The sequence below is a fragment of the Pseudochaenichthys georgianus genome, chromosome 22, assembly GCF_902827115.2.
Source record: "Pseudochaenichthys georgianus chromosome 22, fPseGeo1.2, whole genome shotgun sequence".
NCBI lineage: Eukaryota > Metazoa > Chordata > Actinopteri > Perciformes > Channichthyidae > Pseudochaenichthys > Pseudochaenichthys georgianus.
In genome coordinates, this window is record NC_047524.1 from 15,896,966 (window position 1) to 15,921,694 (window position 24,729).

General features: G+C 43.8%; 2 protein-coding genes across 4 annotated transcripts in view; both read right to left on the reverse strand.

Moving 5' to 3' along the window:
* The window catches only part of kif26ab (kinesin family member 26Ab), a 66,617-nt gene extending 59,041 nt beyond the window's left edge, over positions 1–7,576 (reverse strand). The window contains exons 1-2 of the mRNA XM_034111749.1: positions 7,363–7,576; positions 6,908–7,126 (exon numbers count right to left, since the gene is read on the reverse strand). Coding sequence (XP_033967640.1) covers positions 6,908–7,126; positions 7,363–7,425 — 282 coding nt within the window. The 5' untranslated portion in view covers positions 7,426–7,576. The remainder of the gene's footprint in view (positions 1–6,907; positions 7,127–7,362) is intronic.
* A 12,138-nt stretch (positions 7,577–19,714) lies between these two features.
* The window catches only part of aspg (asparaginase homolog (S. cerevisiae)), a 34,575-nt gene continuing 29,560 nt past the window's right edge, over positions 19,715–24,729 (reverse strand). For 2 of the 3 annotated variants that reach the window (XM_071201691.1, XM_071201690.1), the window contains 5 exons: positions 23,432–23,518; positions 22,831–22,930; positions 22,684–22,740; positions 22,456–22,551; positions 19,715–21,202 (listed from right to left, as the gene is read on the reverse strand). In XM_071201691.1, the coding sequence (XP_071057792.1) occupies positions 21,161–21,202; positions 22,456–22,551; positions 22,684–22,740; positions 22,831–22,930; positions 23,432–23,518 (382 nt within the window). In that variant the 3' untranslated portion in view covers positions 19,715–21,160. The remainder of the gene's footprint in view (positions 21,203–22,455; positions 22,552–22,683; positions 22,741–22,830; positions 22,931–23,431; positions 23,519–24,729) is intronic. The other variant, XM_034111517.2, reaches the window with a different exon arrangement.

Below are 24,729 nucleotides of genomic sequence, written 5' to 3' on the forward strand. Positions count from 1 at the left end.
AGACATGAGCCATTTAGCTTAGTTTAGTAAAAGACAAAAGCAGGGAGAAACAGCTAGCTTGGCTCTGTTAAATGTTCAATAAAAATCACAACTGTTCTTTTTACACCTCAGGTTTTGTACAGGTTAAAAAGATGAACGGCTATGTGTTTATTTATCAAATCAAATCAAGTTTTATTTATATAGCACATTTATAAACGATTTTTGGTCGAGCCAAAGTGCTGTACATATAATAAAAATAGCTTCAATGAGCTTCAAGGGTGCTGGTAGGCAATTTGAGACAAAACAAGGCTGTCTTTTCCCCCTTACTTCTAGTATTTAAGTTATGCCAAGAAGATAACTACCTATCAACTAGCTAGTATTCCAATTTGGGCTTTTTCACAGGCATTGTTAGGGTGGTATCAATCTGCCCAAAATGCCAAGGAAACCAAGATTTAGTGACTATTTAAAGATATTTTTAATCCACATTTGCAATTCTTTTAAACCCTTATATTGCAGTACCAATTATTTGTTAAGAACCCATTTCTTTCTAAATGGATCAGGCCACTTCAGGCCAACATTTACAGGGGTTTAAGCCTCTTTTAGCTTATTGCTTTCTCATCAGCTCATTATAAGGTTATGGTGCAGCTGGTCCTCCCAGTCACACACTTTGATTGAACATATTTACTGAATAGCTGTTAAGGATAATAGGTTGTCTTTACATGTTGGACTTCAGTGAATGAGAGAGGCACTGCACCAATAACTGAAGACGGCAGAGTGGATTTCCAGGTCTAAGCAGCCCTAAATAGCTCTTCTCACCTTGACAGGTAACTGAGGGAACATCTGGACGGCTCTCTGCAGACATTACAGTGGCATGCAGCCGTACCAGAAAGGACCAGATGGCCAGAAGAGGACACATTCAGGTAAACTCTGTGCATTTGTGTGTGTGTCTGAGCTTAAGTCTGGGTTCACCTGTGTGTGTTAGTGGGCATCTGCTGAGGAGACCCAGTCAGCTCCTGTTTCATCCTGCCAGCAGTGGAGTGCAGACAAAAGGAATTGCAATCATTTCAGGTGGAGAATTCCTAAATACTCCTCGACTCAGACAGATTCTCTCACTGTCCTCCTGATGAAAGGCGATGAGCATCAGCCTTACTGCTGCTCACTTTCTTTCCATCCGGACCCATCAACCCTTGCATCTGCACACCCTGAACCCATTTCCTGCTATCGGCCTTGCAGCAATTTACCCTTGCAATTGCGATAAGGAGTCAATTCACTTTCAGCTCAGCAAATTAAAGATGTAAAATGAAACTGCAGCAGCCATAGTGAAGATGTGACCCTCATTCCAGGGCTGCCTGAAGGCTAGGAGAAAAAAAAGGTTTCTGGCCAATGAAAGAAACCTTGAAAAGCAGGACCAGCTGTGAAAATCTGGAGGCAAGAAAAGTGAAAATCTTAACTCCTACCTGTTCTACTGTCCACATTTAAAGTACTGTGGCTGCAATGCGCCATATAAGTAGAGGAGATCAAGTAATTTTTCTTCAAGGGAAGTAAATTCCTGCAGCATTTGAACCAAAAAGTGAACAAACTGAGCCCTTTGTTCTACTTCACTGTGTCCATTTGTACCATAACACTGTACAGTACTACAGCTTGGTATTGTGCTGAATAGTACTTGTAATATGAAAGCTTAGAATCAACTACCCAAATGATGGTTGTTTAATACTTAAGTGTGAGAATACATCCACGTGTTTCTCCAAAAGTATTTTTAATATTTATAAAATGTGTAATGTTTATATTTTAGATGTTAAAAGGCAGTCTGGAGAGATCAAACTAATGAAAGAACAAGTCACTTAGATTATTAAATGGGCCACTGCTTCACATTTGTAATACTTGGTGCTACATACATATTTACCCAGCTCTTACAGAAAGAATATGTATGATCTACCTATAGCCCTAACAGAAGTGTATAAAAAAGTCTTCATGTGACAAATGTGCATGCAATATATAAAAAGAGAAAATAAACAAAGCTGTGGGGATTTGAGTTAAAGTGGCGGTGAACAGCTGCATGCCGCTGAGGCTCAGAGATATAGTATAGAATGGTAGCACAATGACTTATGTCTTTGGTCTCTGCACCACTTGACACCAGATTATTACGCTGCGGTTTAATACAGCCACATGCCATAAAGCACAAGTCACACTGCATGCAGGGACGGAGCGTGGAGAAGCCCAGTGTCTCCTCTATTTTCTCGCTCTCGTCTCTCATCTCCTCCCAGACTCTCCGGCGGGCATGCACTGCTGAGCAGCACACAGACTCACAACACACACATCACAGAGAGCCCCCAGGGGCTCAGGTGCTTAAAGGTGAATAGAATCATATGGTCATGCTCTGTTTTAACTCTGCGTTAGCTCAAGTTTCACAACCGGAGGGGTTTTTCACACAGTCTTTTTTCTAGCTTTCAATCCATCCGTCTGCCAGTCACTCTGTCCTGTCGTCTGCCCTCCTGCAGCGAACCTGGTAGCGTACACCTGTTCCAGCCCAGGTCAGCCCCCTGAAACCCTAACCCACCATAAAGACTGGGAGAACTGACAGAAAGGTCAGAGGTCAGTCAACAAAGGAAACACTCCCCCCCCCTGACCGCCCGAGAAACAGTAGCCAGGTAGGTAGATCTGCAGCCGTTCACCAGCAAATGTCTCTCTCCCACACTCATCTATTCACAGTGACATCATCAAAGCATTGTTTCTGCTGTCTCCTCAGGCCAGTGCAACCGATCACTCTCTCCCACTTATTTGTTTACAGCTATACAAATCCACAAGTGGGAAAGTTGGAAAAGAAGGCATGAGAAAATGACATGTGAAAACAAATGTTCATTTCACAGGGAGTTAAATAAACTCAGCTCGTACACTCTCTGACTTTCTGGCCGGGAAATTTTTTTTTTTCACAATGTGGATGATTAATTGTTCTTTCTTCAGTGCTTCAGGAAAAACTGATTTGTTACATTAACATAAATTCACTTATAACTCTGCACGTAAAATGAATCAAGGTTCAAGCAAGGAACAAAGCAGAAACAAATCAAACATGAATTCAAATGAGTCGTTTGCAAGAATTACTGGTCCAATTATTTAATAACGGAACATGAAAAAAGACTGGCAAAAGGCCTCGTGGTACAAATTAATTCCTGCAGCCAAATTCATAGTCACACTCATACACACCATCCATAATAGGCTTGGACACATCGTGCATACATCAGCAGTGCACAGTGTTCGTGATTAGCAGGCGGTGTGCTCATTCTCTATCACTGAGATTTAACTTAATTAAACCTTCAACTCCATAGTGACCTGCACCTAAATGCAGTTTCCTTATATCCAGAGGGCAAAGGTCATCAGAAAGGTAAGGCCTGGCTGCAACTGACCTCAACCTCGGAAGGCTCAACTTAATCCAAATGTTAAACCGTCACAGCCCTGCAGGACGTTTTCTGTTAATCAGTCAGTGTACAAGTGGAGCTCACAAGGTCCAGGACTGCTTGGATATTCATGGGCCTCAGTATTTATGAGCAGTTGACTTTATCACTGACCACAGTTCGTGCAACATACCAAACCTAAAATGTGTGGGCTTTTCATCTCTGGCTTAAAAATTATAAGAAAACTTCATATTTTTCCATATTCCAACCTTTTGTCTTATCAGTAAAGTAACTTCCATTGCCTTAGAGAGAGGGCAACAGCACATATTCTTGGCTAAAATATTAAAAGAATGACATTTTGGTGAATGTGCTTATCGTTTTCTTGCAGAGAGTTGGATGAAGAAATCGATACTGCTCTCATGTTTACCGTATGCTAAATATGGATTTACAGCCATCAGTTGGTTAGCTTATAGCTTAGCAAAGAGACTGGGAAACAGTCAAAGTAGCAGTGTTTATCAGGAAGTGACTCCCCCTGGCAGAAAAATAGATGAATGCAATCATGCAACATGTCTTCTCCACTCTCTTTTCTTCCTATGTTTTAATGCAGTATAACAAATATTTGCTAATTACAGAGTTTTAGAGCTCCTAGTTTTTTTGCTTTGGACAGAGCTATGCTACTGAATCTGTTTCCCCCTCCCCCTACTTCCTGTTTTTATGCTAATCCTAGCTAATAAACAGCTGGCCCCAGCTACATAATGACCATACAGACAATCTTTGTGAGAAATCGCATTTCGAAAAATAGTTTTATTTGTAAAACTTGATCTTCAAGTATGGTGTGAACCTTAGCACTGATCCACTTCCTGGCATTTTTCATCAACACAATCAAGTCTTTTTTACTCCCATTCTCCCTGAATGTCATCTCTCTCATGGATCAGCGAATACAATTATGGTTAGTCTTCAGAAAACAGATATCAAGTAACAGAGCTTATGTCTAAACTGTGACTGAGGGGCTTGAGCTGCTGCAGCCCTGCCACGGGCGAGGAATTATAGTCCTTACAGGTTACAATGACCACAGGCTGCTGGCTCTTTACAAACTTAATCGCCAATTGTTGTCACGGACACTCTCTTAACTTTTCATGAGAAGGTTGATGGCACAGGCACAAAAAACCCTTTCCTCTCATTCAGTTTCATCATAACAACACTAGAATATTAAACAACTCTGAGTGTCAGGACAGAGACAGAGAACAGTAAGCATTTATAGCAGAGTTTGGATCTAATCCAGAGCCTCTACTTGGAGTAAGAAGCTAACTGGTTTCTTTGAAGTTGAGGTTTAAGTGGTCTTTCTTTTTATCATACCTCACCTAGTTACTGTGTCCAGCCACAACACAGTCTACAATTATTGAATCCAGACTGTCTGTTATTCACTAGTGACGTCATTTATAACTGTACGTTTTTAATTATGCAAATTAAGTAGGTGAATTCCCTTGATTAGATTCAGTTTGGAGGTTATCAGTGGCTCTTTCATGCTTTCCTGTTTTTAACCATTTGCTCTTTGAATGAAATAAAAAGGGCAATGACTGATGAAAAGGGTGCTTCCTAAAAAACATAATTTCAGCAAAGTTAATTTAGGGTTGAGGCCTGTGACACAATGTCATACAATATTTGTAATTAGAATATAATTTCAAATTAAGTGTATATGGGCACTTTGGTTGATGTGCTGTTTAAATAGTTGGCAAACACAAGACTGTGTGCACAGTTGATGTTGAAGCCGGGGTGTGAGAGGCAGGAAGCATGAAAAGCATTTCATTGCTGCCATTGGATATGAATGTATAGTATGTGTAATTTGTCATTTTGAGTTTTTTAATGCTGACCAACAGTTTCTTCACTTAACTTGGGGGTACAGTGTGAAGAGAAAAGGCCTTTACTTCCCTATATGTTCCCACTTGCAGGTTCCTCTAGACACAAACAGGAAAACACAAAAGCAGTGAACAGTGCACTTTCCCCTCTAGTAGTTTTCATGTAGAAAATCACATTCACTCTACCCAAACACTCGCTACTACTACTGTATTCAAACAATAAGTCTGCAGCAGGGTAAGGGGGAGAGGGATGTCTGGGGACCGAGTCGACTTCCTCTTCACAAAAACGGGACTGCAGGCGGATGGGGCGGGAGGGGAAGTGCGACCTCGGGTAAACAGTCTCCGCTCTCGTTTTTTCCCATGAGCGCCACAGACACAACACTGGCCAAACCTTAGCAGGTATCGTGATCCCAGACACACCAACGGGCCACCTGAGTCGCCCTGTTGACCTTTTTGCCTCTGCCGAGGAAGCAATTTGGAAGCGATCATCCGTAACCCCGTCCATCCTATGAGGCCCAACAGGTGGGCAGCCCAAACTCACAAACACAATGGGTTTATTATCCTTCCATACCATAACCCTGGTTCAATAAAAGCACCCTGCCATCACCGTTTGTCACCCCAGAATTAAGGCCCAATTTAGCCATCAACAAGTGCAAAATAGGGGGGTAAGGGGGCTGCTCCCATCTCTTTCTACAACACAGAGCACCTGGTAAAGGCCACAAAGTACTGCTGGAGGGTCTCACAATAAAAAGGGGAGGTTAGTTCCCATGGCAGATAATGGCAGTTAATGTGTTTACAGGGTGGACTTACCTGATACCTGAACATAGATCTGATATGCTCAGTACAAAGATTAGACCACACATGTCTGAAACAGAGGGTCCAGGTGCTTCAGAAATGCCCCTTGTTCCTTGTCTACCTGTCCCTGTAGGAACATTGGGTGCTGTGGGATTTGGGGTGAACCTTGAAGAGATGTAATCTAATCCGACTTTGGGTCTCTCTCTCTAAAACTGGACAACAGAGGAGAACCAGCCCGAGGGCAAACTTGGCCCGCCACTACAACAGTAGTCTCAGGGCCTATATTTAACAGCGGTGGGAATTGTGGGAGCAGCCATACAGGAACACTTTCAATGCACAGCGAAGGTCGACTGGGACTTAACTTCCTCCTCAGTCTCCAACGTGAGCAGGTCGCTCATTTCAACTCCCCCCCCCCACACCCAGCAGCAAAATAAAGAGATAAGCATTGTTTAGCCAAACAATGGACCACTTTCAAAGTCTCAAAAGCCTCCATTTTCACATCCATGGCTAGAATTTGAAGTCAAGCTTACAATAAACAACTTTACAATGTAGATGGTGAGAATTTCTTGGTATAATTATAAACCATAGAGAGGACCAAATGTCATTGTTCATAGATAACAGCCGTAAGAGCAGGTGCAGGTGGGGAAAAAGGGCCAAAAGACGGGCAACATACATTTTAAAGCAGCTCACACTAGGTTCCATATATCTGCTTTGTGCTAAACAATAAGTGAAAGTATGCTAATTTCATGCGTTTTTTTTTTACATAATTTGACTTGTTGAGCTAAGGATATCAGGATTAAAAACTTTCAAGTGTGAATAATTGCAAAAAAAAGTTAACATTTCATAAGGATATTGGCCTAAAACTATGGAAAAGTTATAAAAACCAACCTTCAGTGAATTTTGGTCTGCCAGGGCTAGAGCTTGCTTCTTCAGCTCTGTGACTTTCTGTTGACATAGTTGGCAAAAGCCTCCCTTCTCCTCCGATTCGGAGATGGAAACCGAGCCGGCTCCTTCGGGGGGAGGCCGGCTGCTGCACCGCGCGTCCTCCGCCGAGTGAAGCCTTTTCCTGGGGGTTACCGGAGACTCTCCACCCGGACATCCCTCCACCTTCAGCATAAGGAAAAGTTTGGTTAACCTCAAATGTGAGAATAACAACCGGTCTCACCTCCAGTTCGCCGAAGCGTGAGCATGAAACTGTTTGTTTGTACCTTGACGATACGTTTGAAAACAGAGCACCTGTCCAATGCGCCCCAATGAGATGCAAGTTGTGCTGTTATTTTGTTAAGTCGTAAAAACACGACTGAAACTAATCCTACTTAAATATTGTGCAGTTCCACACTTACAGTGAACATGCGGTTGTTATGGTCCCTTCCATCAGGAGCTGATTTGCCCCCAAATGAGCTCATTCTCCCAGATCAAGCTAACACCTTCAGGAGAACGTCTTCGAGAGTCTCACAGGTTTATCGCGAAAAAACGCTGGGCATAGCCATAGGCGAGACTGGAGACATGATTGGGGTTTACCAGTCATCTGTCTGATTGAACTGGACCAGTACCTACTGATCGAAAGCAACTGGTGAGTGTGTACCAGAAGTTTACAGCGGAGGATTTGTTGGGACAGGAGGGCGCTCAGCGGTGCGCAGGAGGCGGTGTTACTCTGAGAATGGGAGGGCTGAAGAAAACTTTGGTGGAAACTGTGTGTGTGCGGGGGGGGGAGACTAAATGACGGTTATGAAGCCACTCTGAATCGTCTTTGTGATGAAACGTGATATAATTTTCTAATAGTTTAAACCCCATTACATATTTCCTGTTGCTAGGGCTGGAGAGATCATCTGATTCCACACAGTCTGACAGTCACATGCTTTTCTATCAGCTTTTTTCAGCTCTAACCACCAGACTCCATGTTTGTATGGCTTCATAATACTATGATATTAACATATTGATTATTCCTGACTCTTTATTCCATATACTTACCTACAATGTAATTACATTTTAGGTATCCTTTACAACGTTGTGATCTCCATTTATAATTGATGTGGACTTGAAAATGGTTTGGAAAACAGGAGTTTTCACTGGTGGTCAGGAGAAAACAAATACCACTTTTAGAAAACTATCAGTCCATAGATAATTTTCTCATTAGGTTTTCTGTCTCAACTGTTGCCTCTCTTCAGCAGCACTGCCTCTGTGTGCTGTTGGTGTCTGGCGCCATCCTCTGGCAAACACACAGAACAGTATCTCTCCAGCTAAAAGGGTGCGGGGGTACTAGGTTAAATATTTAATTAGTACACTTTAAATATTTCATGTGGGTGATGTAAGCGACAGTATGCTCTAAAACATTTATCTTTTCCTGCCCTCAAACGACCTATTTAGGGAAACCCATAGTCGTGTGTCCTCTGGTTGTCAAACTCATGCCGTATAACACATTTAAATGGAAAATATAAATAATAAAAACATTTATTTAATTGTAATTTTATTTTATTTGAAGAATTTCAAGTTGGGATGCAAAATACTCGAATATTTTTGAAGGACACACAAAGATGTGTGTTAAGACACAGTAACACAAGTAATTAAAAAACATTTACAGTCCACAAATGGTACAACAAAGAGTTATTAAGAAAATATAAATCGGCTTGGTGTTCATTTTGAGCCTCTTCTAATTGATTAAACAACTTCTGGCAAACCTTTCAGTGGCATTTTGGCCATTACAATCATCAAGGATTTTAAAATGTAATTAATGGCAAAGACACTTTTTCTCGCAGGAACATTTGACTAAAAGTGATAAATGACACGCAGATATGATGGGTTAGGAGTAAGATAGGATTAAGTTAGTGAGCAAGAGAGGGCGTTGAGGATGCTGCGAGGCACTGTTCAGGGTCCTGAGTAACGGACAGGAGACGCACCTCAGTCTGTCTCGCCTCTTAATAAGCATCATCCTTTCTATATTTGTTTCAATCATCACTTTAGGTTACTCTTACCTTGTTTTTTCTCTTTAGCAGATGACTTGTAAATCCAAATATGATATCGGAGTCAACGAAGAATGTCCCCAGGTCTATGACACTGGGGTTGGGCTTCTCAGCTCCGGGAGACCCCGATGAGTTTGGCAAAGCCATGTGGGCTGCGAGTATAGCCTAGAGAAAATATTCCACTCTTTGGGAAACCTATTTCATTTGTATATCCATCTAAATCAGTTCTCTCGTACCCTCCAAAAAGATCCACAACGCTTTTTAATCCGGACATCCGGTGACTCACGGTGAGGGCTGTGTGCACGTGTGCGTAAAATCACCTCTCAGGTTTCCAGTAGTCCGAGAAGACAACAAAGCAATACAATCCATCCGGTATGCAAGAAAAAAGGTTCACATCCAAGTGAAATACTTTTTTTTAAGCCACCCCGAGGCTGGTCATGCCTGATCTCTGAGCGCTGGAGATCTGAGAGCGATGGAGCACCTTGTGCATGTGCTACTCTGTTCTCCAGCATCTCTCTCCCTCACTCCCCATTCTCCCTCCCTCCCTCCCTCCCTCTCTCACTCACTCACTCACTCACTCACTCCCCCCTGTCAGACAGTGATGACCTGCTCTCTCACCCGATTTGCTGGTGCATCATTGTCAGCCCCCACATGAAGATGTAAAGCACAATGACAACCCTGGCAATAACCCCTAACGACAGATTCCCTGTAATATTCATATACTATTCATGTAGGGGCTTATAGTGTGTCTGGCAAGCAGTAATGACCTCATCAAAGCATACTTTATGGTATGTCTTCCTCCTGTATAATATCCCTATACTGTAGATCCCTGCAGGATGAATGGTTATAGTGTTGCTTTATAGCATTGTATTTTCCCAAGAGGAAATCTGACAGGAGCCACTTGATTTCTTATTGATGATGAAGATCAACTGAAGGGGTTAATTTTTTCTAAATAAAATAAAACTGATTTGATTTTAATATTCTTTGTAGCAGACTTTATCCAAATCAAATAAAAATGTGCTTTGTGTGACTCGAGCATATTTCATAATTTAAGGTTTGTAGCCATTGATGTTAAAAAAATTATATCTAAAATCCATGTTGCCAGTCGATATTCAGTGAATAGCCTTCACCATGCAGGCCGAGGTTATCGAATAATTAGTTGCATTTTGATGTAATTAGGCTGCCGTGCAGTATTGAAGTCAATGTGAATTACTGTGTTTTTAATGGGAAAAACTGATTTAAAAACATGTTTCACATTATGTCAGTTCAGTTTGCATTTGAACCAGTTTCTCCTGAAGCACAACAGCAGAGAGACAGGCTGTAGTGATGATGTCATCCACACGTGGAGCTGCTCCACAGACAGTATGGGCCAGTATACAGTTATATTACTGAGACATGTTTTAGATTCGCAGCTGGAAAACTGCATTCAAACTCATGTTGAAGGTGACAACAAAATAAAAACTGTATATGTGGTTCAGAGCTTTTTAACAGAAGGCAATTTTGTTTTGCACCATGATGCTGGAGGACTCCACAGACACAGATCTTTTTAAATGTTTAAAATCAAAGCAGGAGATGCTGAGATATCCTGGCGTTTCTACAAAAAACACTGGTTCTTGTTCCATGACGCATCAAACCTTCCCTTGGTAAATGCCCATCATTCAATGTCCTTTCAATGTTGTAACCCAGGCTTTATATTATATAATTTATAGAACTTTCATTCATGTAATTCAATGTTTCTGGATTTCAAAAGGGCAGGTTACTGAGACAGAAACCAAAGTTTGTGCTGCTTTCAGAAGTTTCGTTTTTTGAGAAGGTCAAAGATGATTAAAAGAATAAAGATTTACCCACACAACAATTATGCTTTGAAAGCAGAGCAGGGGGGGTAAATAATAAATATTTTAAGAATGAATACATTAATTAATTGTTATCCCACAAAACACTCCTCAATCCACGCGACTCATCAGCAACACTCTCACACACACACACACACACACACACACACACACACACACACACACACACACACACACACACACACACACACACACACACACACACACACACACACACACTGAGAGGGGGGGCAGGGGTTGTCAGCAGACCGATAATTACAATCCATAGTAAAGATGATTTACCACGACCGTCACCCGGCCCTCCCCACAGGAGGAGGTCTGGGCTGGGTCTCTCCCCGGCCGCTGATGAAATTCCGAGGACGGGGTCCCATGGGACTTCCTGTGCCGCTACATCTGCTGCCCTTGCGCACGCACAGGGGAATCGCTCCGGGCATCTCATTAAAGCCTCTCCTATGTCTTCTTATCCCTTTGCCCGTGAGACCTATGCAGCTTCTCCCGGTGCACGGACAGGCTTTGTGAGAAACGTTTAGCAAATATTGATAGTTCTTGGCGCAGAGAGGAGATCAAAGGAAGAGGAGAGGGGGCTGTCTAAAAGGAGAGGGGGAATAATCGTGCACAGTGCTTTCATGAATGATTTATGCTGTATAAAGTAGCCTGTCTATATCTTGGGAAAAGGGCATTCGGATTTTCTTGTGTCAGAGTTTGAGTCTTCAGGTCTGGTTTTCCCATCAAACTAGTTCCAAAAATAAGAGAATGCAAACATGTGTTTGGAATTTACAGTCTAAGTGAGTCCAGATTTGGACTTATCAGTGGTTTGATCAGTTTAACAAAGACAGCAAAAGTCCAGGAAGTGTGTCTTAAAGCAGGTTAAAAGCAGAAATATATTACTCATGTCCAGTGATAGAATGGAACTAAGTACATTTACCTAATTTGGAGATTTGTAATTAAAATGTTTGTGATAAACTGAAGGATGGAAGTGTTCCTTTACCGCTTGAAAAAATTATCCAACCTTGAAAGTAATATTAACTATTATTGTTGAGATCTCCATATCAGGTTGAATACTTAAAACAAAAGTTAATTATAATCAAGTATAATCAATTATATTCTTGTATAACTCACAATGAAAATGTTTCATATGTTATGTTTTTCTATATTTACAGTATAAAACAAGTGGTTTTTTAAGTTGAGTGTAAGACCTATAATGATTTATGGGTGTCACTGATAAGGGAGTAGGCAGTTTCTTCCCTCTCCTCTCACACAGGGAGGGGGGCTCCGGACCTAAGGAGAAATGCATTGAGGCCTCAAAAAGGTGGTTATGTCATAGCCATAGACAACCCGATATCACAGCAAGACGATTTACCATGCTGGGAGACGTGAAGATGTCACGATTTCGTCCCTTCAAACGTGACAGTTACACGGTATTGTTAACCCATGTTAACCATTGGAGAAATAACCGGAAATGCCAAGCAAATGCTACTCCGACGGTCGGTTGTTATTGTCAATATTAATATAATAATGATTTATTTTTTAATATTCACACTCGATTACGCCAATTTTGTTGTTGCCCCAGCTGGTCGACACCTCTTTTAGCAGAAACAAAGGCTACATTAATGTATTAAATCGATGTTAATCCATGCGTGTGGATGTGGAATTAACGGACGTGACGTTGTGCGATTGAGTTGCCAGGCAACATTCGGTTCATGTTAATTTACAAACTTTTCAACTACAACCGTAGTTATATTTAAAAACATGTTAGAAGGCCTCACGAAATACTTTAATGCAAATTAAAATGTAAATGTGAAGGAATGTATGTATAACAAAATACATCGGTGATAAATGAAACCGGAAACTGACGTAGGCAAGATCCTCAGCTCGATGATTGGATGGTTTAGCCGCAATGCATGCTGGGATTTGGGGTTTATGTGATGTGAAATCTGAAAATGTTTTTTAAAAACAAAATAAAACTTTATTCCGAGTGTGCTTGCTTTTCTCTTTGAAAGTCATCGCATTACAGAATTGTAATACACGGTTCGGCTGCATTAAATATTACATATCTGCCGTAGTTCTCTATTTATAGAGCCCTGCTGAGAAGACCTCTAGACAAACAGGAAGAACTGCCGCCAAAACTGAAAACGTGACGTAGATCATAAATATATAAGCAATTAAACAACATCTTACATTTATTTTCACACAATACGTCTCCTTGCAGTATCAACACTAATTCGGCTGACTTTTATATTTGATCCAATTGGTAGATAGGCTGTATTTACACCATAACGGTGCAGAGCTGATAGAAAGGGACACCTGGTGGTTAAAGCACGTTATTGAATTTTATTATTTTATCAAGAGGTGGAGGACGAGGCCCTGCTCACTCCCGAGGAGGCTTCCCACTCCTCTGCTCAGGGTTCTCTGCAGGAGGAGGACGCCTCTACGGCGGCCATTATTCGTGCGGCCCTGACACGCTTACAGCTTCCGGTTCTGCAGGCCGATCCGGCTCAGGCTAGCGCCTTTTTCAGGCGTAGCCCTGCCACTGTCCCCCTCACTGTTCCTCCTTCAGAGGAGTACCTGAGGGAGCTCCATGCATGCTGGAGGGACACCAAGGCCCTCGCACACTCCGGCTCTGATGCCCGGACCTTGGCTGCCATGCAGGATTCGGCGAGAGTGGGGCTGGGTCGCATGCCACCCATTGAGCCCACCATCGCATCCCTGATTCTGGCTCCTGATGAGGCCCTAAGGCCTGATGCCAGGTGCCCTCGGCCTCAGTGCAGGGTCACAGACGAACTGCTCTGTAGGGCCTACAACGCAGCGGCACGCATGGGTCGTATCGGGAACTCCCTCTCCCATTTAATGCTGGCCGTCTCCACCTCTCTGCAGCAGGCTCCGGCTGAGCCTCCTTTGCTGGGCCTCAGTGATGCATCACTACAGGCCTTTGCGTTAATGACTAGGGAACTGGGGCGAGTTATGTCCTTTCTGGTGCAGACTCGCCGCCAGGTGTGGCTGGCGCAGTCTCCTCTAACGGAGACATGTAGGAGAGTCCTCCGTAGCGTGCCAGTCGAGCCAGGGGAGCTGTTTGGAGCAGCTGCCCTGGAGGCACTGGAGCGGGCTGCCCAAGCTAGGCAGACCAGGCAGCAGCTCTCGGGTCTTCATAGGCCTGTGCCCACTCCCAGCAGGCCCAGCGGCCCCTCTAGCAGGCACACTCAGCCACCAGCGTATGGTGGTGGTTCGCGGCGGCCCACTCAACTGCCTCCCAGTGGCTTTCGGGCCCCTGATCGCCGGCCTTCTAGGCAGCCTCTTACCCCAGCGCCTTACCGGCGCCCCCCAAGGGGCTCCAGAGGCCGGGGGGCGAGTCCCTGAAGCCCCGGGGCTGGTCGTCAGCTGCTTCTCCCAGCAGCAGCTCAGTTACTGGGCTGCCTGTACTTCCGACCCCTGGGTAGTTTCTATCCTAACCCGGGGATACGAATTGCAGTTCCGACGCCGGCCCGTAGCCTTCAACCGGGTCAGAATGACAGTTGTCAGCGACCCGGCGAAGGCCTTAGCTCCGGCCCAAGAGTTATCCGTCCTCTTGGCCAAGGGCGCAATCGAGCCGGTAGACCCTCTGTTTCAGACCGAGGGGTTCTACTCGGCGTACTTTCTTGTAACCAAGAAAGTCGGCGGATACCGTCCAGTGCTGGACCTCAGCGGACTCAACAGATTCCTCAAGGTACTGCCCTTTCATATGCTGACCACAACAGACACCCTTCGTGTTGTCACACAGGGGGAGTGGTTCGCAACCGTTGACTTGAGGGACGCCTACTTCCACGTGCCGATTGCACCCCATCACCGGAAGTTCCTGAGGTTCGCCTTTCAGTTCCGGGTGCTTCCCTTCGGTCTCTCCCTCTCTCCAAGGGTGGTCATCAGGGTCGTGGCGGCAGCTCTCGCACCCCTGCAAAAGCAGGGCGTAACGGTCCTGCCGTATCTAGACGACTGGCTGGTCTGCGCGCCATCCCGGCCTCAAGTGGCCCAGGATACGGCGCGCCTCTTGTCTCACGTAGCCCGGTTGGGCCTGAGAGTGAACATCGAGAAGAGTTGTCTGGACCCTGCCCAACAGGTTATTTACCTTGGGATGGTCCTAGACTCGGTCGCCATGAGGGCCTATCTGACACCTCGTCGTGTGGACGACATTTCCCACCTTCTTCCCACCTTCAGGCTGGGCAAGATGGTGCCTTACATCCAGTTCCTCCGGCTCCTGGGCACACTGTCGGCTGCCTCAGCCGTTGTGCCCTTAAGCCTGCTGTCTTTGCGCCCCATACAGATGTGGCTGAACAGCCTCCACTTGGATGCCAAGTGGCACAGGCACAGGAGAGTCAGGGTGTCACAGCTGTGCCTCTGCTCTCTGTCATGCTGGGGGGACAGGGCCTATCTTCCAGGGGAGTGGAGGCTTCATCCAGAGGTGGTGGAGACAATTTGGAGCCTTTTTGGCAAGGCCAAGGTGGACCTTTTCGCCTCGGAAGAATCAAGGCACTGCCCCCTCTGGTTCTCCTGGTCGGAGGTGACTAGCCCGATGGGGCAGGATGCTCTGGCGCACGACTGGCCAGACAGTCTCCTGTATGCCTTCCCGCCACTGCCTCTGATATTGCAGACGCTTTACAGGGTTCTTACTCAGGGGCACAGGCTCCTTCTAGTCGCCCCCTGCTGGCCGGGGAGAGTCTGGTTCCCACTGCTGCGCAGTCTCTGCTGCAGCCCACCATGGCGTCTCCCCGACAGGAAGGACCTTCTGTCACAGCTCGGGGGTCGGAGATGGCATCCCGACCCTCACCGCCTTCAGCTCTGGGCCTGGCCTCTGAGGGGCCAAACCCACTGTTGAGCGTTTTCACGGCATCTGTCAGGGAAACTATCCTGAAGGCCAGAGCACCATCCACTCAAGTACAGTATGAGTACAAATGGAAGCTCTTCTCCCACTGGTGTTCGGGTAAGGCCGAGAATCCGGAGCGTTGCTCGGTGGCCACCATTTTAGAGTTTCTGCAGTCCCTTCTAGATAGTGGTCGTTCTCACTCCACCTTGAAGGTCTATACGGCTGCTATATCTGCCCGTCATGTGGGAGTGGACGGCGCCACAGCGGGGCGCCACAGGTTATTGTCCCTCTTCCTGAGAGGGGCTTTACGGCAGCGTCCCCCTAGCACCCCGAGGGCTCCAGCTTGGGACTTGCCCCTAGTGCTGGATGCCCTGTCATCTCCTCCCTTCGAGCCCCTAGCCCAGGTGGAGCTTAAGTGGCTGTCCCTGAAGGCAGCATTTCTGCTTGCCATGACCTCAGGGAAACGAGTTGGAGAGCTAGATGCCCTCTCTGTGAGTGATACATGCCTGAGGTGGAACTCCGATGGCTCGGGTGTTGCCCTCTGGCCAAACGTGGCGTTCCTGCCCAAAGTGCTTCCACTAGCATACTCCAATCGGCCTATCCAGCTGGCGCGCTTTAATGTCCCACAGGAGAACGGCACAACTGAGTTGCTGTGCCCTGTGCGTGCCCTAGAGGTGTATATTGGTGCTACGGCCCATATACGACAGTCAGAGCAGCTCTTCATCTGCCATGGCGGCACGAGAAGGGGCTGTGCTCTCTCCAAACAGCGGCTGTCCCACTGGGTTGTGGATACAATCACACATGCCTATGGGGCCAGTGGCCGCCCCCCGGCATCAGGGGTGAGATGTCACTCTACAAGGAGCATCTCAACGTCTTGGGCTGCCCTGAGAGGGGTGTCCCTGGAGACGATCTGCGCTGCGGCGTCGTGGGCATCGTCTGGCACATTCTCCAGGTTCTACCGGGTCAATGTCGCCACTCCCCATCCTTTGGGCGTGGTCCTGTTGCCGAGCTCCGCTGCTTCCAGCTAGGTAAGCAAGTGTTCGGATTCTTCATGACATGGTTGGTATAGTCATCCAGTGCTAAAAGCACCGCCTCTGGCGGTCATCCGGGACTCATAGAACCGTAGTTACAGCCGTAACTATCGTTTTTTGAGGATAAAGGGACTGGTTTTTTGGGAGCGAGAGAGAGAGAGGGGGGTGCCCCTGGTATACTCTCTCCCGGTAGGCTCTGTCCTTCAGAGCTGGGTTAATAGCTCTCGGTAAGGTTCTCTCAAACTTGGTAAATATCTCTTGATTTTCTTGGTTGAAAAGCTGAGTGAATTTCTTTGAATGCTGAGTGAATTTCTTTGTTTGCTGAGTGGAATGATTTGATGGAAGATGTGTTTGTGAGTATTAGTACCCGCCACCTGTGAGGACCTTCCTCCGAATTCATGCGGATAGGAATGTGTTTTTGAATGTTAGTACCCGCCATCTGTGACGGAAAAAAGGTATGGAATTGGTGTGAATTGATTTGGTGAATGAAAAGTTGAATGTGCTTTTTATTATCACCGGTCTTTTTATGAGGAAATGCCTCTAAATTCTATCGGGAGATTTTGAAATGTCACAACTGAATTGGGCAGTTGAAGTGAAACATTTTGGTAATAAATGTAAGACTGTGAATTAAAGTTTCATATTTGAACATGATCACAGCATCATTTTTTTTAGTATGATTATAATGTTGTAAAGAGAGAAAGTAAAAACCCTGTATTAGTTTGGACCTATTTTTCTTCAAATAAACTGATCCCACCTTTTGGACTGGGACAACTTAAAGGACATCTGTGCTCTCCTCTCCTGCTTCAAAGGTAAGACTGCACCCTGCCACACTCATGTTTAGGTAGGAACACACCTCATTTACTGATACCAAAATCCTTCGGGATCGCTTAAACAGATTTAAAAGAGTTGTCTGAATTGAAACAGCAGTTAATTGAACCTGGTTCTTCGGGGAGTTAATAGAGGTGAGATCTTGCTGACGTTGGTGGATCTGAGCCAAGCAGTAAACTTACATAGACTCAATAACTTCGGTCAGGTCAATTAGTAGGTCAGAGTAATTTACCGGAATAAATTATCAGGACCTCACCGACTCTAAACACTATCTAAAAACCTATTTGGATTATGAATGCATTATCACAAGGCTGTTTTTTTTAACTCTTTTTATTAGTATTTTTCAATATACAGAGGACAGTCAATTATACATATACGTAGCATGTAAACTTGGCCAGCACATCAAGGAAATAAGTGTTACAATCAACCCCTCCCTGATACTACCACTCTAACCTGTTTTCATCCAGGGTCACAGGCAGCTAACAAAAAAATAAATATAACATGTACAGAAAAAGATACAGGAAAAGTTCATAGATACATAAATAAAAATAGGAATAATACAATAAATAACAATACAAATAAAACTCATTATCCAGGACAATGCAGTGTATGTCAGGTTTCGGTGAGAAGGGTGTCAAACAGGGTTGTTTTTCTGAGCTCATGAAAAGTTGACTTTCTAGAGATACAGGGTTCTCACGAGACTCTGAATATGACTCATTGCTGCTTACACTATCCAACTGTATATAAAGGAGTTAAAATGAGCACAACTGTAAACAACTACAGGAGCATATTATTCAACAATGAAGCAGTAATATTAACACAAAAATATCATATGCTAATTCTTTATCTTCATTGGCCAAAAATAGTCTGGAAAATAAGGTGGAAAATGATAACAGATATACTAGAGTTTCAGTACTTTGGATAGCAACCATCCATGAAGACTCTCGGCCTGTCATCCTTTACGGACTCAACAGAGATAAATGGTTCTTTATGGACTTGTTTTAATCAGTACCTCTGAATAGAGGCACCAGTAAAAAAGAGGAAAGACGAATGTTACTGCAGCAGCAGAGCTGTTAAAAATGCCAACAAATTTGCCAGCAAAGTGAAATGACTAAAGCCTAATGACTTTTATAGTCCCCCAAACTCCTGGACTACAGTTGGTAATGAAACACAAGAGGCCAAAATGAGAGTAAAAGACAGAGCAATACAGTAAAGAAACAGAGAACCAGAGGAAATCACACAGTTGCTTTTACATAAAGGCCTTGAGAGTCGTTTTCCTTTTTAAAGATCCTTTCGAAGGCGGCATTTTCCCAAACTGGCAGCATTTGTCTGACTGGTCAAGTGGTCCTAAACATTTCACAATTTTTGTAAAGAACTGTTGAACTGTTGAGAACCACTTAATCAGAGGGACCACAAGCTTCCTCAGGGAAAAGTCTGTCCTTCAACTGTTGTCTCCACTAGAATAAAAACAAACGGAAGACAGAATTAGTTTCCTGAAATGATCTGTTGGTAGTGAACACATCACTACGTCGGATTTGAAACAAGTCCCTGAAGAAATCTACAGAGATGAGTAGTAAAATCTGTGCTTACCTGGGGAAGGTGAGCTCTGTCCTCGTGGTGTTGTTTCCTAGGTGCCATCCCAGCCCAGACTGAATCACTGCAGAGTCTCTGCTCTTTATATTGTGTTTTGGGCCAGGTTCATACAAGTCTCTCAGTCAGCGAGGAATGAGGCCCATGCTGGTCCGACCGGCTGAGCTGGGTTCCAGCAATGAGCGCAGCGGGGTAGCCGCCCTGAATACTGAGATAGCAAATACCAGCCACTACAGACGGAGAAGTCCCATGGACGTATGGAATTTGTAATGTCATCTTTGTCTTCTTAGTTTCTCTCATTTCTTGTTGATTTATCTCACACTCAGACAGTGAGAGTTCACAGAAAGCTCTACGTTTGGGTTTGATGTAGACTCAGTTCTAAATGCCCAATGCAGTCAATGAATCCAATTATTATTCAGAACACATCTCTTTAGAGAACACAAAGGGACTCGGTACACGAAGAAAAAATACCTTTAACAATTGGTTGGACGCTTTAACAGAAACCATGTCAAATTGGAAATTGCTCAGGAGTCTTTAGCCAGGAGCAATTTATGCAGTTTCATGTGAGTTTCAGTTTCAGTAGCAATCACAGGAGACATGACTTTGATACAAGAGATTTATTTCTGTTGCTTTTATTTATTCTTTACACAGAAGGAAGAAGACCATCCTTTACACTCTTTGTAAATACAATACAATCGGGACAATAACCAAGCATTGAAAACAGCAGGAACATTTTCATATCATTTCGTTGCACTTTAACATCACATTAATCCCAGAAAATTCTCTTTTTAAAGCAAACTAAAGTAGCGATGTATGACACCATTTACACATTACAGAACAAAGATAAGGAAAGAAAAGTAAGTTATTTTGTTATGATCTTTGACGCAAAGTAAAAGAAAATACAGAAACTGGGAACTGGGAGTCTTTATCTGGCTCAAACAATAGTCTAAATTTCCCCCAGTCCATCTCAGAGTGAGATGTGCCACTCTTCAAGCTCGGTAATCAGTGCAGCAAACAGGCCGGATGAGTTGGAGAGGTGACTGCAGGTTTTGGTTGTACCTGTTTTAGCAACAGGAAAGGGCAGTGGACAAGAGCTACAGTTGAATAACGTCCCAGATGCAATAAAGACATTATTTTCACGAGTTAACATGATACTCTCTAAGATCTCACTGTATTTTTACAGTGAGATGCTAGAGAGTATCATGTTAACTCGTGAAAATAATGTCTTTATTGCATACCCATACAAATAAAATCTGTGATGTACCCTGCCTGTAGTTACAGATATTTTTAATATATTGCTACAGCAACACACACAACTTTGTAATACTGTTACAGCAGTGAGAGTTCTTTAACTATTTTAGTACATATTAGGGATGGGAACGATTAATCGAATATTCAAAATTATTCAGGTATTCGAATTTTTGGGAGGGGCGCCTAAGTTAATTACATATTATCAAATGGAATAATTCAATGTATACGACAGTGCCATAGCTAAATGTGTTGGGTCTAAAGGTGTGTTTTGCTCCGCTCACGGTCCCTCACAGCAGGCAGAGCTGCAGGTGCTGATCTCTCTCTCTCTCCCTACACGCAGATCACACAGACTCAAACCTCATAATATATATATATTCTCATCCCTACTACATATACAAATGTATTTAACAACCATCCTCCATTGAAGGAGTAAAGGGAGGTTATAGCACTCTCCATGCTAAAAGACGGGTGAATTTCACAATTATCCCTGATTGAACATTCACATTCAGGATGATAATGTTTCTCCTTATACATACATACGTATACTACTGTGCAACAATCAAACGTATACATAGTGTTGCCCTTTTTTGGGCATATTTTAGTGAAAGCAGTGTCTAAATAATGTTGTGCTGGCTTGGAGTTTGGAGGGAAACATAAGTAATGGCTTTAAAAAAAGTCAAATCTAAACATTCGAAGTGAGAGCAACTCTGAAACTCAATAGGACGGTGTGTAGAGGACGGCTTGGGAGAAGAGGATGCACATTGAGGAAGATTCTGGCTGGTGGAGGCAGCGTCAGCTCACTGTCCTGTCGGGGCGGCGATGAACTCGATCCCTTCGCTCTGCACGGAAACAACAAGAGACAGGATTAACAGGCAGCGCTGGAGAGGGGAGGGGTGTTTCAGTGCTCTAGACACACACACACACACACACACACACACACACACACACACACACACACACACACACACACACACACACACACACACACACACACACACACACACACACACACACACACACACACACACACACACACACACACACACACACACACACACACACACACACACACACACACACACACACACACACACAATTGTAAAGCAGGCTACACAGGTTCAGCATTCACAGGCAGCAGAGGAAGTCAGATTTTATGTAGATTGCTGAAGAAGCAGAGAGGTTTGAGACATGCTTAGCCTAAATGTTGCTTCTCAAAACCAGGGCTGCAACTAACAATTCTTTTAATTAAGGTTTATTGTTGTGTTTTTCAATTTAAAGAATATAATATGTATCCATTACAAATCATAAAGTATAGAAAAAGGGTCACAATCTCACAGGACTGGATTTATGATGGTATAAAAAAAAGGGGAAAATAGGAATTACTCACAAAATAAAAGTTTCATTTATCATGGAAAGATAGTTTGATTCAACTAACCTATGAACCACTTTATTCCGTTTTTAGAAATGTATTTGCAAAAACAGTGACCAGTTTTCCGCTAACTCTTTATCAGACCATTTTACTGCATAGGCCGTTGGTGGTTAGCACTGTTGCTTGTCCCTTGTTTTTAACACCAGCAGAAACAACTGAGACCTTTTTGTGAAGTGTTTGACTCTGCCTCGTGTACAATGCATGCTGGGATACACACGGCAAAACTCTGGGCAGGATAATCAGTTATAATTTGGATGAATGGACGGTTGATATTACAGTAGAGATGCACCGATTGCAATTTTCTTAGCCGTTTCCAATTTCCGTTTCTTAAAAAGTCTGACTCGCCATTTCTCTTTGTAGAACTAAAATTGATATACACAACAATTTTCTTAAATGGAAAATTAAATTGCAAATTCATACATATTGGAGAAGAGTCATGGAAAACGTTATGGAATACTCTGAATGTAGGCCTACAGAGCAAAACATAAGTGAAAATAAGCTTGGCACAGAAATGTAAATCAAGCTGATAGTTCGATGCATCTCTGAAAATAATATCATAGCAATAGGAATAACAATAATAGGCACAAGGGTATGAATGGGTTTTCATGCTCAATATGGGACATGCACAAACTGGGAAACACAAATACAGTATATCGTATTTACATCATCATCATCATCATCATCATCATCATCATCATCATCATCATCATCATCATCATCATCATCATCATCATCATCATCATCTTCACCAATTACTGTCTGAAATTACACAAAACAAACATGTAATCAATCTGAGAGTTACATTGGTGTGAAAGTAGGTGATTATGTGGGTGTTTGACAGATGTAGAAATATGAAGCATGGAGGTTTGAAGAAGCTAGAATGAGGGATACCTTATTTTTGAGTTGGTATAAAAAGTCCACCATTTCCAACAGGCCAGCAGCCTCAGCCTGTGAGAGGTGAAAACATGAGCATAATGAATAAGATGGGGTTTCACTTGAACTGTGTTCTTAAAGTATTCCACTTCATATCACACCCACCATTAGAATTGCTGACTGCCCGTTGTAGCCTGGTTGATTCAGATCGGCTCCGGCAAGGCTCCAGATTTCCAGGCCCTCCATGTCCCCGCTGACTGCCAGGCTGACACAGGACATGACATGAGTTATCACAGCAAAGGGTTCCGTTTACCAAATTAAGAACTAAAAACAATCAAAAAGCCACTGGGGTGAAGAACAAGTTGCTGTGTAAAGAGACTGTTCTGGAACTTGGCCAAACACATGAAGGGAATCAATTAATAATGCTGAACTTCTTGACTTATCGTTTTGTTTTAATAGCTAGCAAGCCATGCTGATCATAATTCAACTTAAGGTGTGTTTCTGAAACTGTAAATTGGATCTCTCTTGACAAAACCTGTTGGGTGTCTCAGTGAGCTGAATAACAGGAGCATACGGTGTGTTGTTCTATTGAGACACAGAACAGATCTGAAGCTATGCAGCCGGGGAGCATTCCTACAGTTTGTGCAACAGTGGTTGAACCTGTGTCAGCTATGTAGGATGGGTCACTGCGATGATGGCTGATCAACAGAGAATTTGTGCCTGTTTATGTGTGCAATTGATTCAAGACGTGCTTTGTGTGTCTCACCTGCACAGTTCATTTCCTGCTTCCTCAAACTTGTCTCTGGAGAAGTGCGCTCCGGTCTTTCTCAGCAGCTTCACCACCTCCTTGTGCCTAAGTTAGTGAGAAGACATGCGAAAGAGTTATATTCTTGATTCTCTATAAATTATGTGATATATTATCATTCAGTTAAAACCAGCATATACTGAAATCATAACCTCTTAAATGCTGTTAAGAAAGTCAAAGTCAGGAAACAATATCTAAAGGAGAGTTGATAGCGAGTTGATAAAAGTAACATATGAGAAACAGACCATATCGCTAAGACTTCCTACTGATACAGTTTACAAGTATTTAGAAGTGGATATTTGGAAGAATTGGGAGGGATGAAACCCTCTTTAAAATGGTCACACATGCAGAGCACACAGCACACACAGTAGGTGTTTCTCAAGGTCGAGGAAAGCTGCTCCAGAGCCACTATTTCAAGGATGCTACGTCATCGAGTGCCGCCGAAGGACTGTTCCAATGTCCAGGATACTTGGAATTCTACCGAGGCCGGCGTACTTAGTTGCAGGAAATTTCGAGGCTGCACATGTGTAGACTCAGCGGTCTTAAAATCCCCACAATGCTTTGCGCACGGACCAATTTCCCAAATCTTTGGCGGAAAATGTAAGGCGGGGCCTCTTATATGACACACACCTGCACACTTGCTAGCCTGTTCCATTCTTTGTTTTCCGAGGCTAGGAGGTATTCTTGCCTCGCTTCTGAAGGAACTCACTCCGTGCTACCAAGCAAGCCTCCTCGACATTGAGAAACACCCAGTGAAATTTGAAATGTGTTCTCTGCTTTTAACCTATCCTAGTTCCAGGAGTCTAGTACCAGGAGTCTAGTACCAGGAGTCTAGTACTAGGAGCAGTGGGCAGCTATTGTACAGCGCCCGGGGAGCAATGGGAGTGAGGGGGGAAGGGGGGTGTCCGGTGCCTTTCTCAAGGGCACCACAGCAGGGCCCAGGAGGTGAACTGGGACCTCTCCAAGTAGCAGTCCGCAGTCCACACTCCATATTTTAGGTCTGGTCGGGGACTTGAACCGGCGACCCTACAGCTCCCAGTCCAAGCCTCTACTGGCTGAGCCACTGCCGGACATCACATAGATGTAAAGAAAACCACTTATGTTTTACTCCCTAACATACATTCCGTGATTTATCTGCTTACACATTGTAAGCATTGGACTAAATAGTTAAATAAATAAAAAGGAAAATGTTTTCTCTTTATGGGTTTCCAAGTATTATTAAAAGTATCATTATTTTCTAATTTATCTTCCAATTGTCT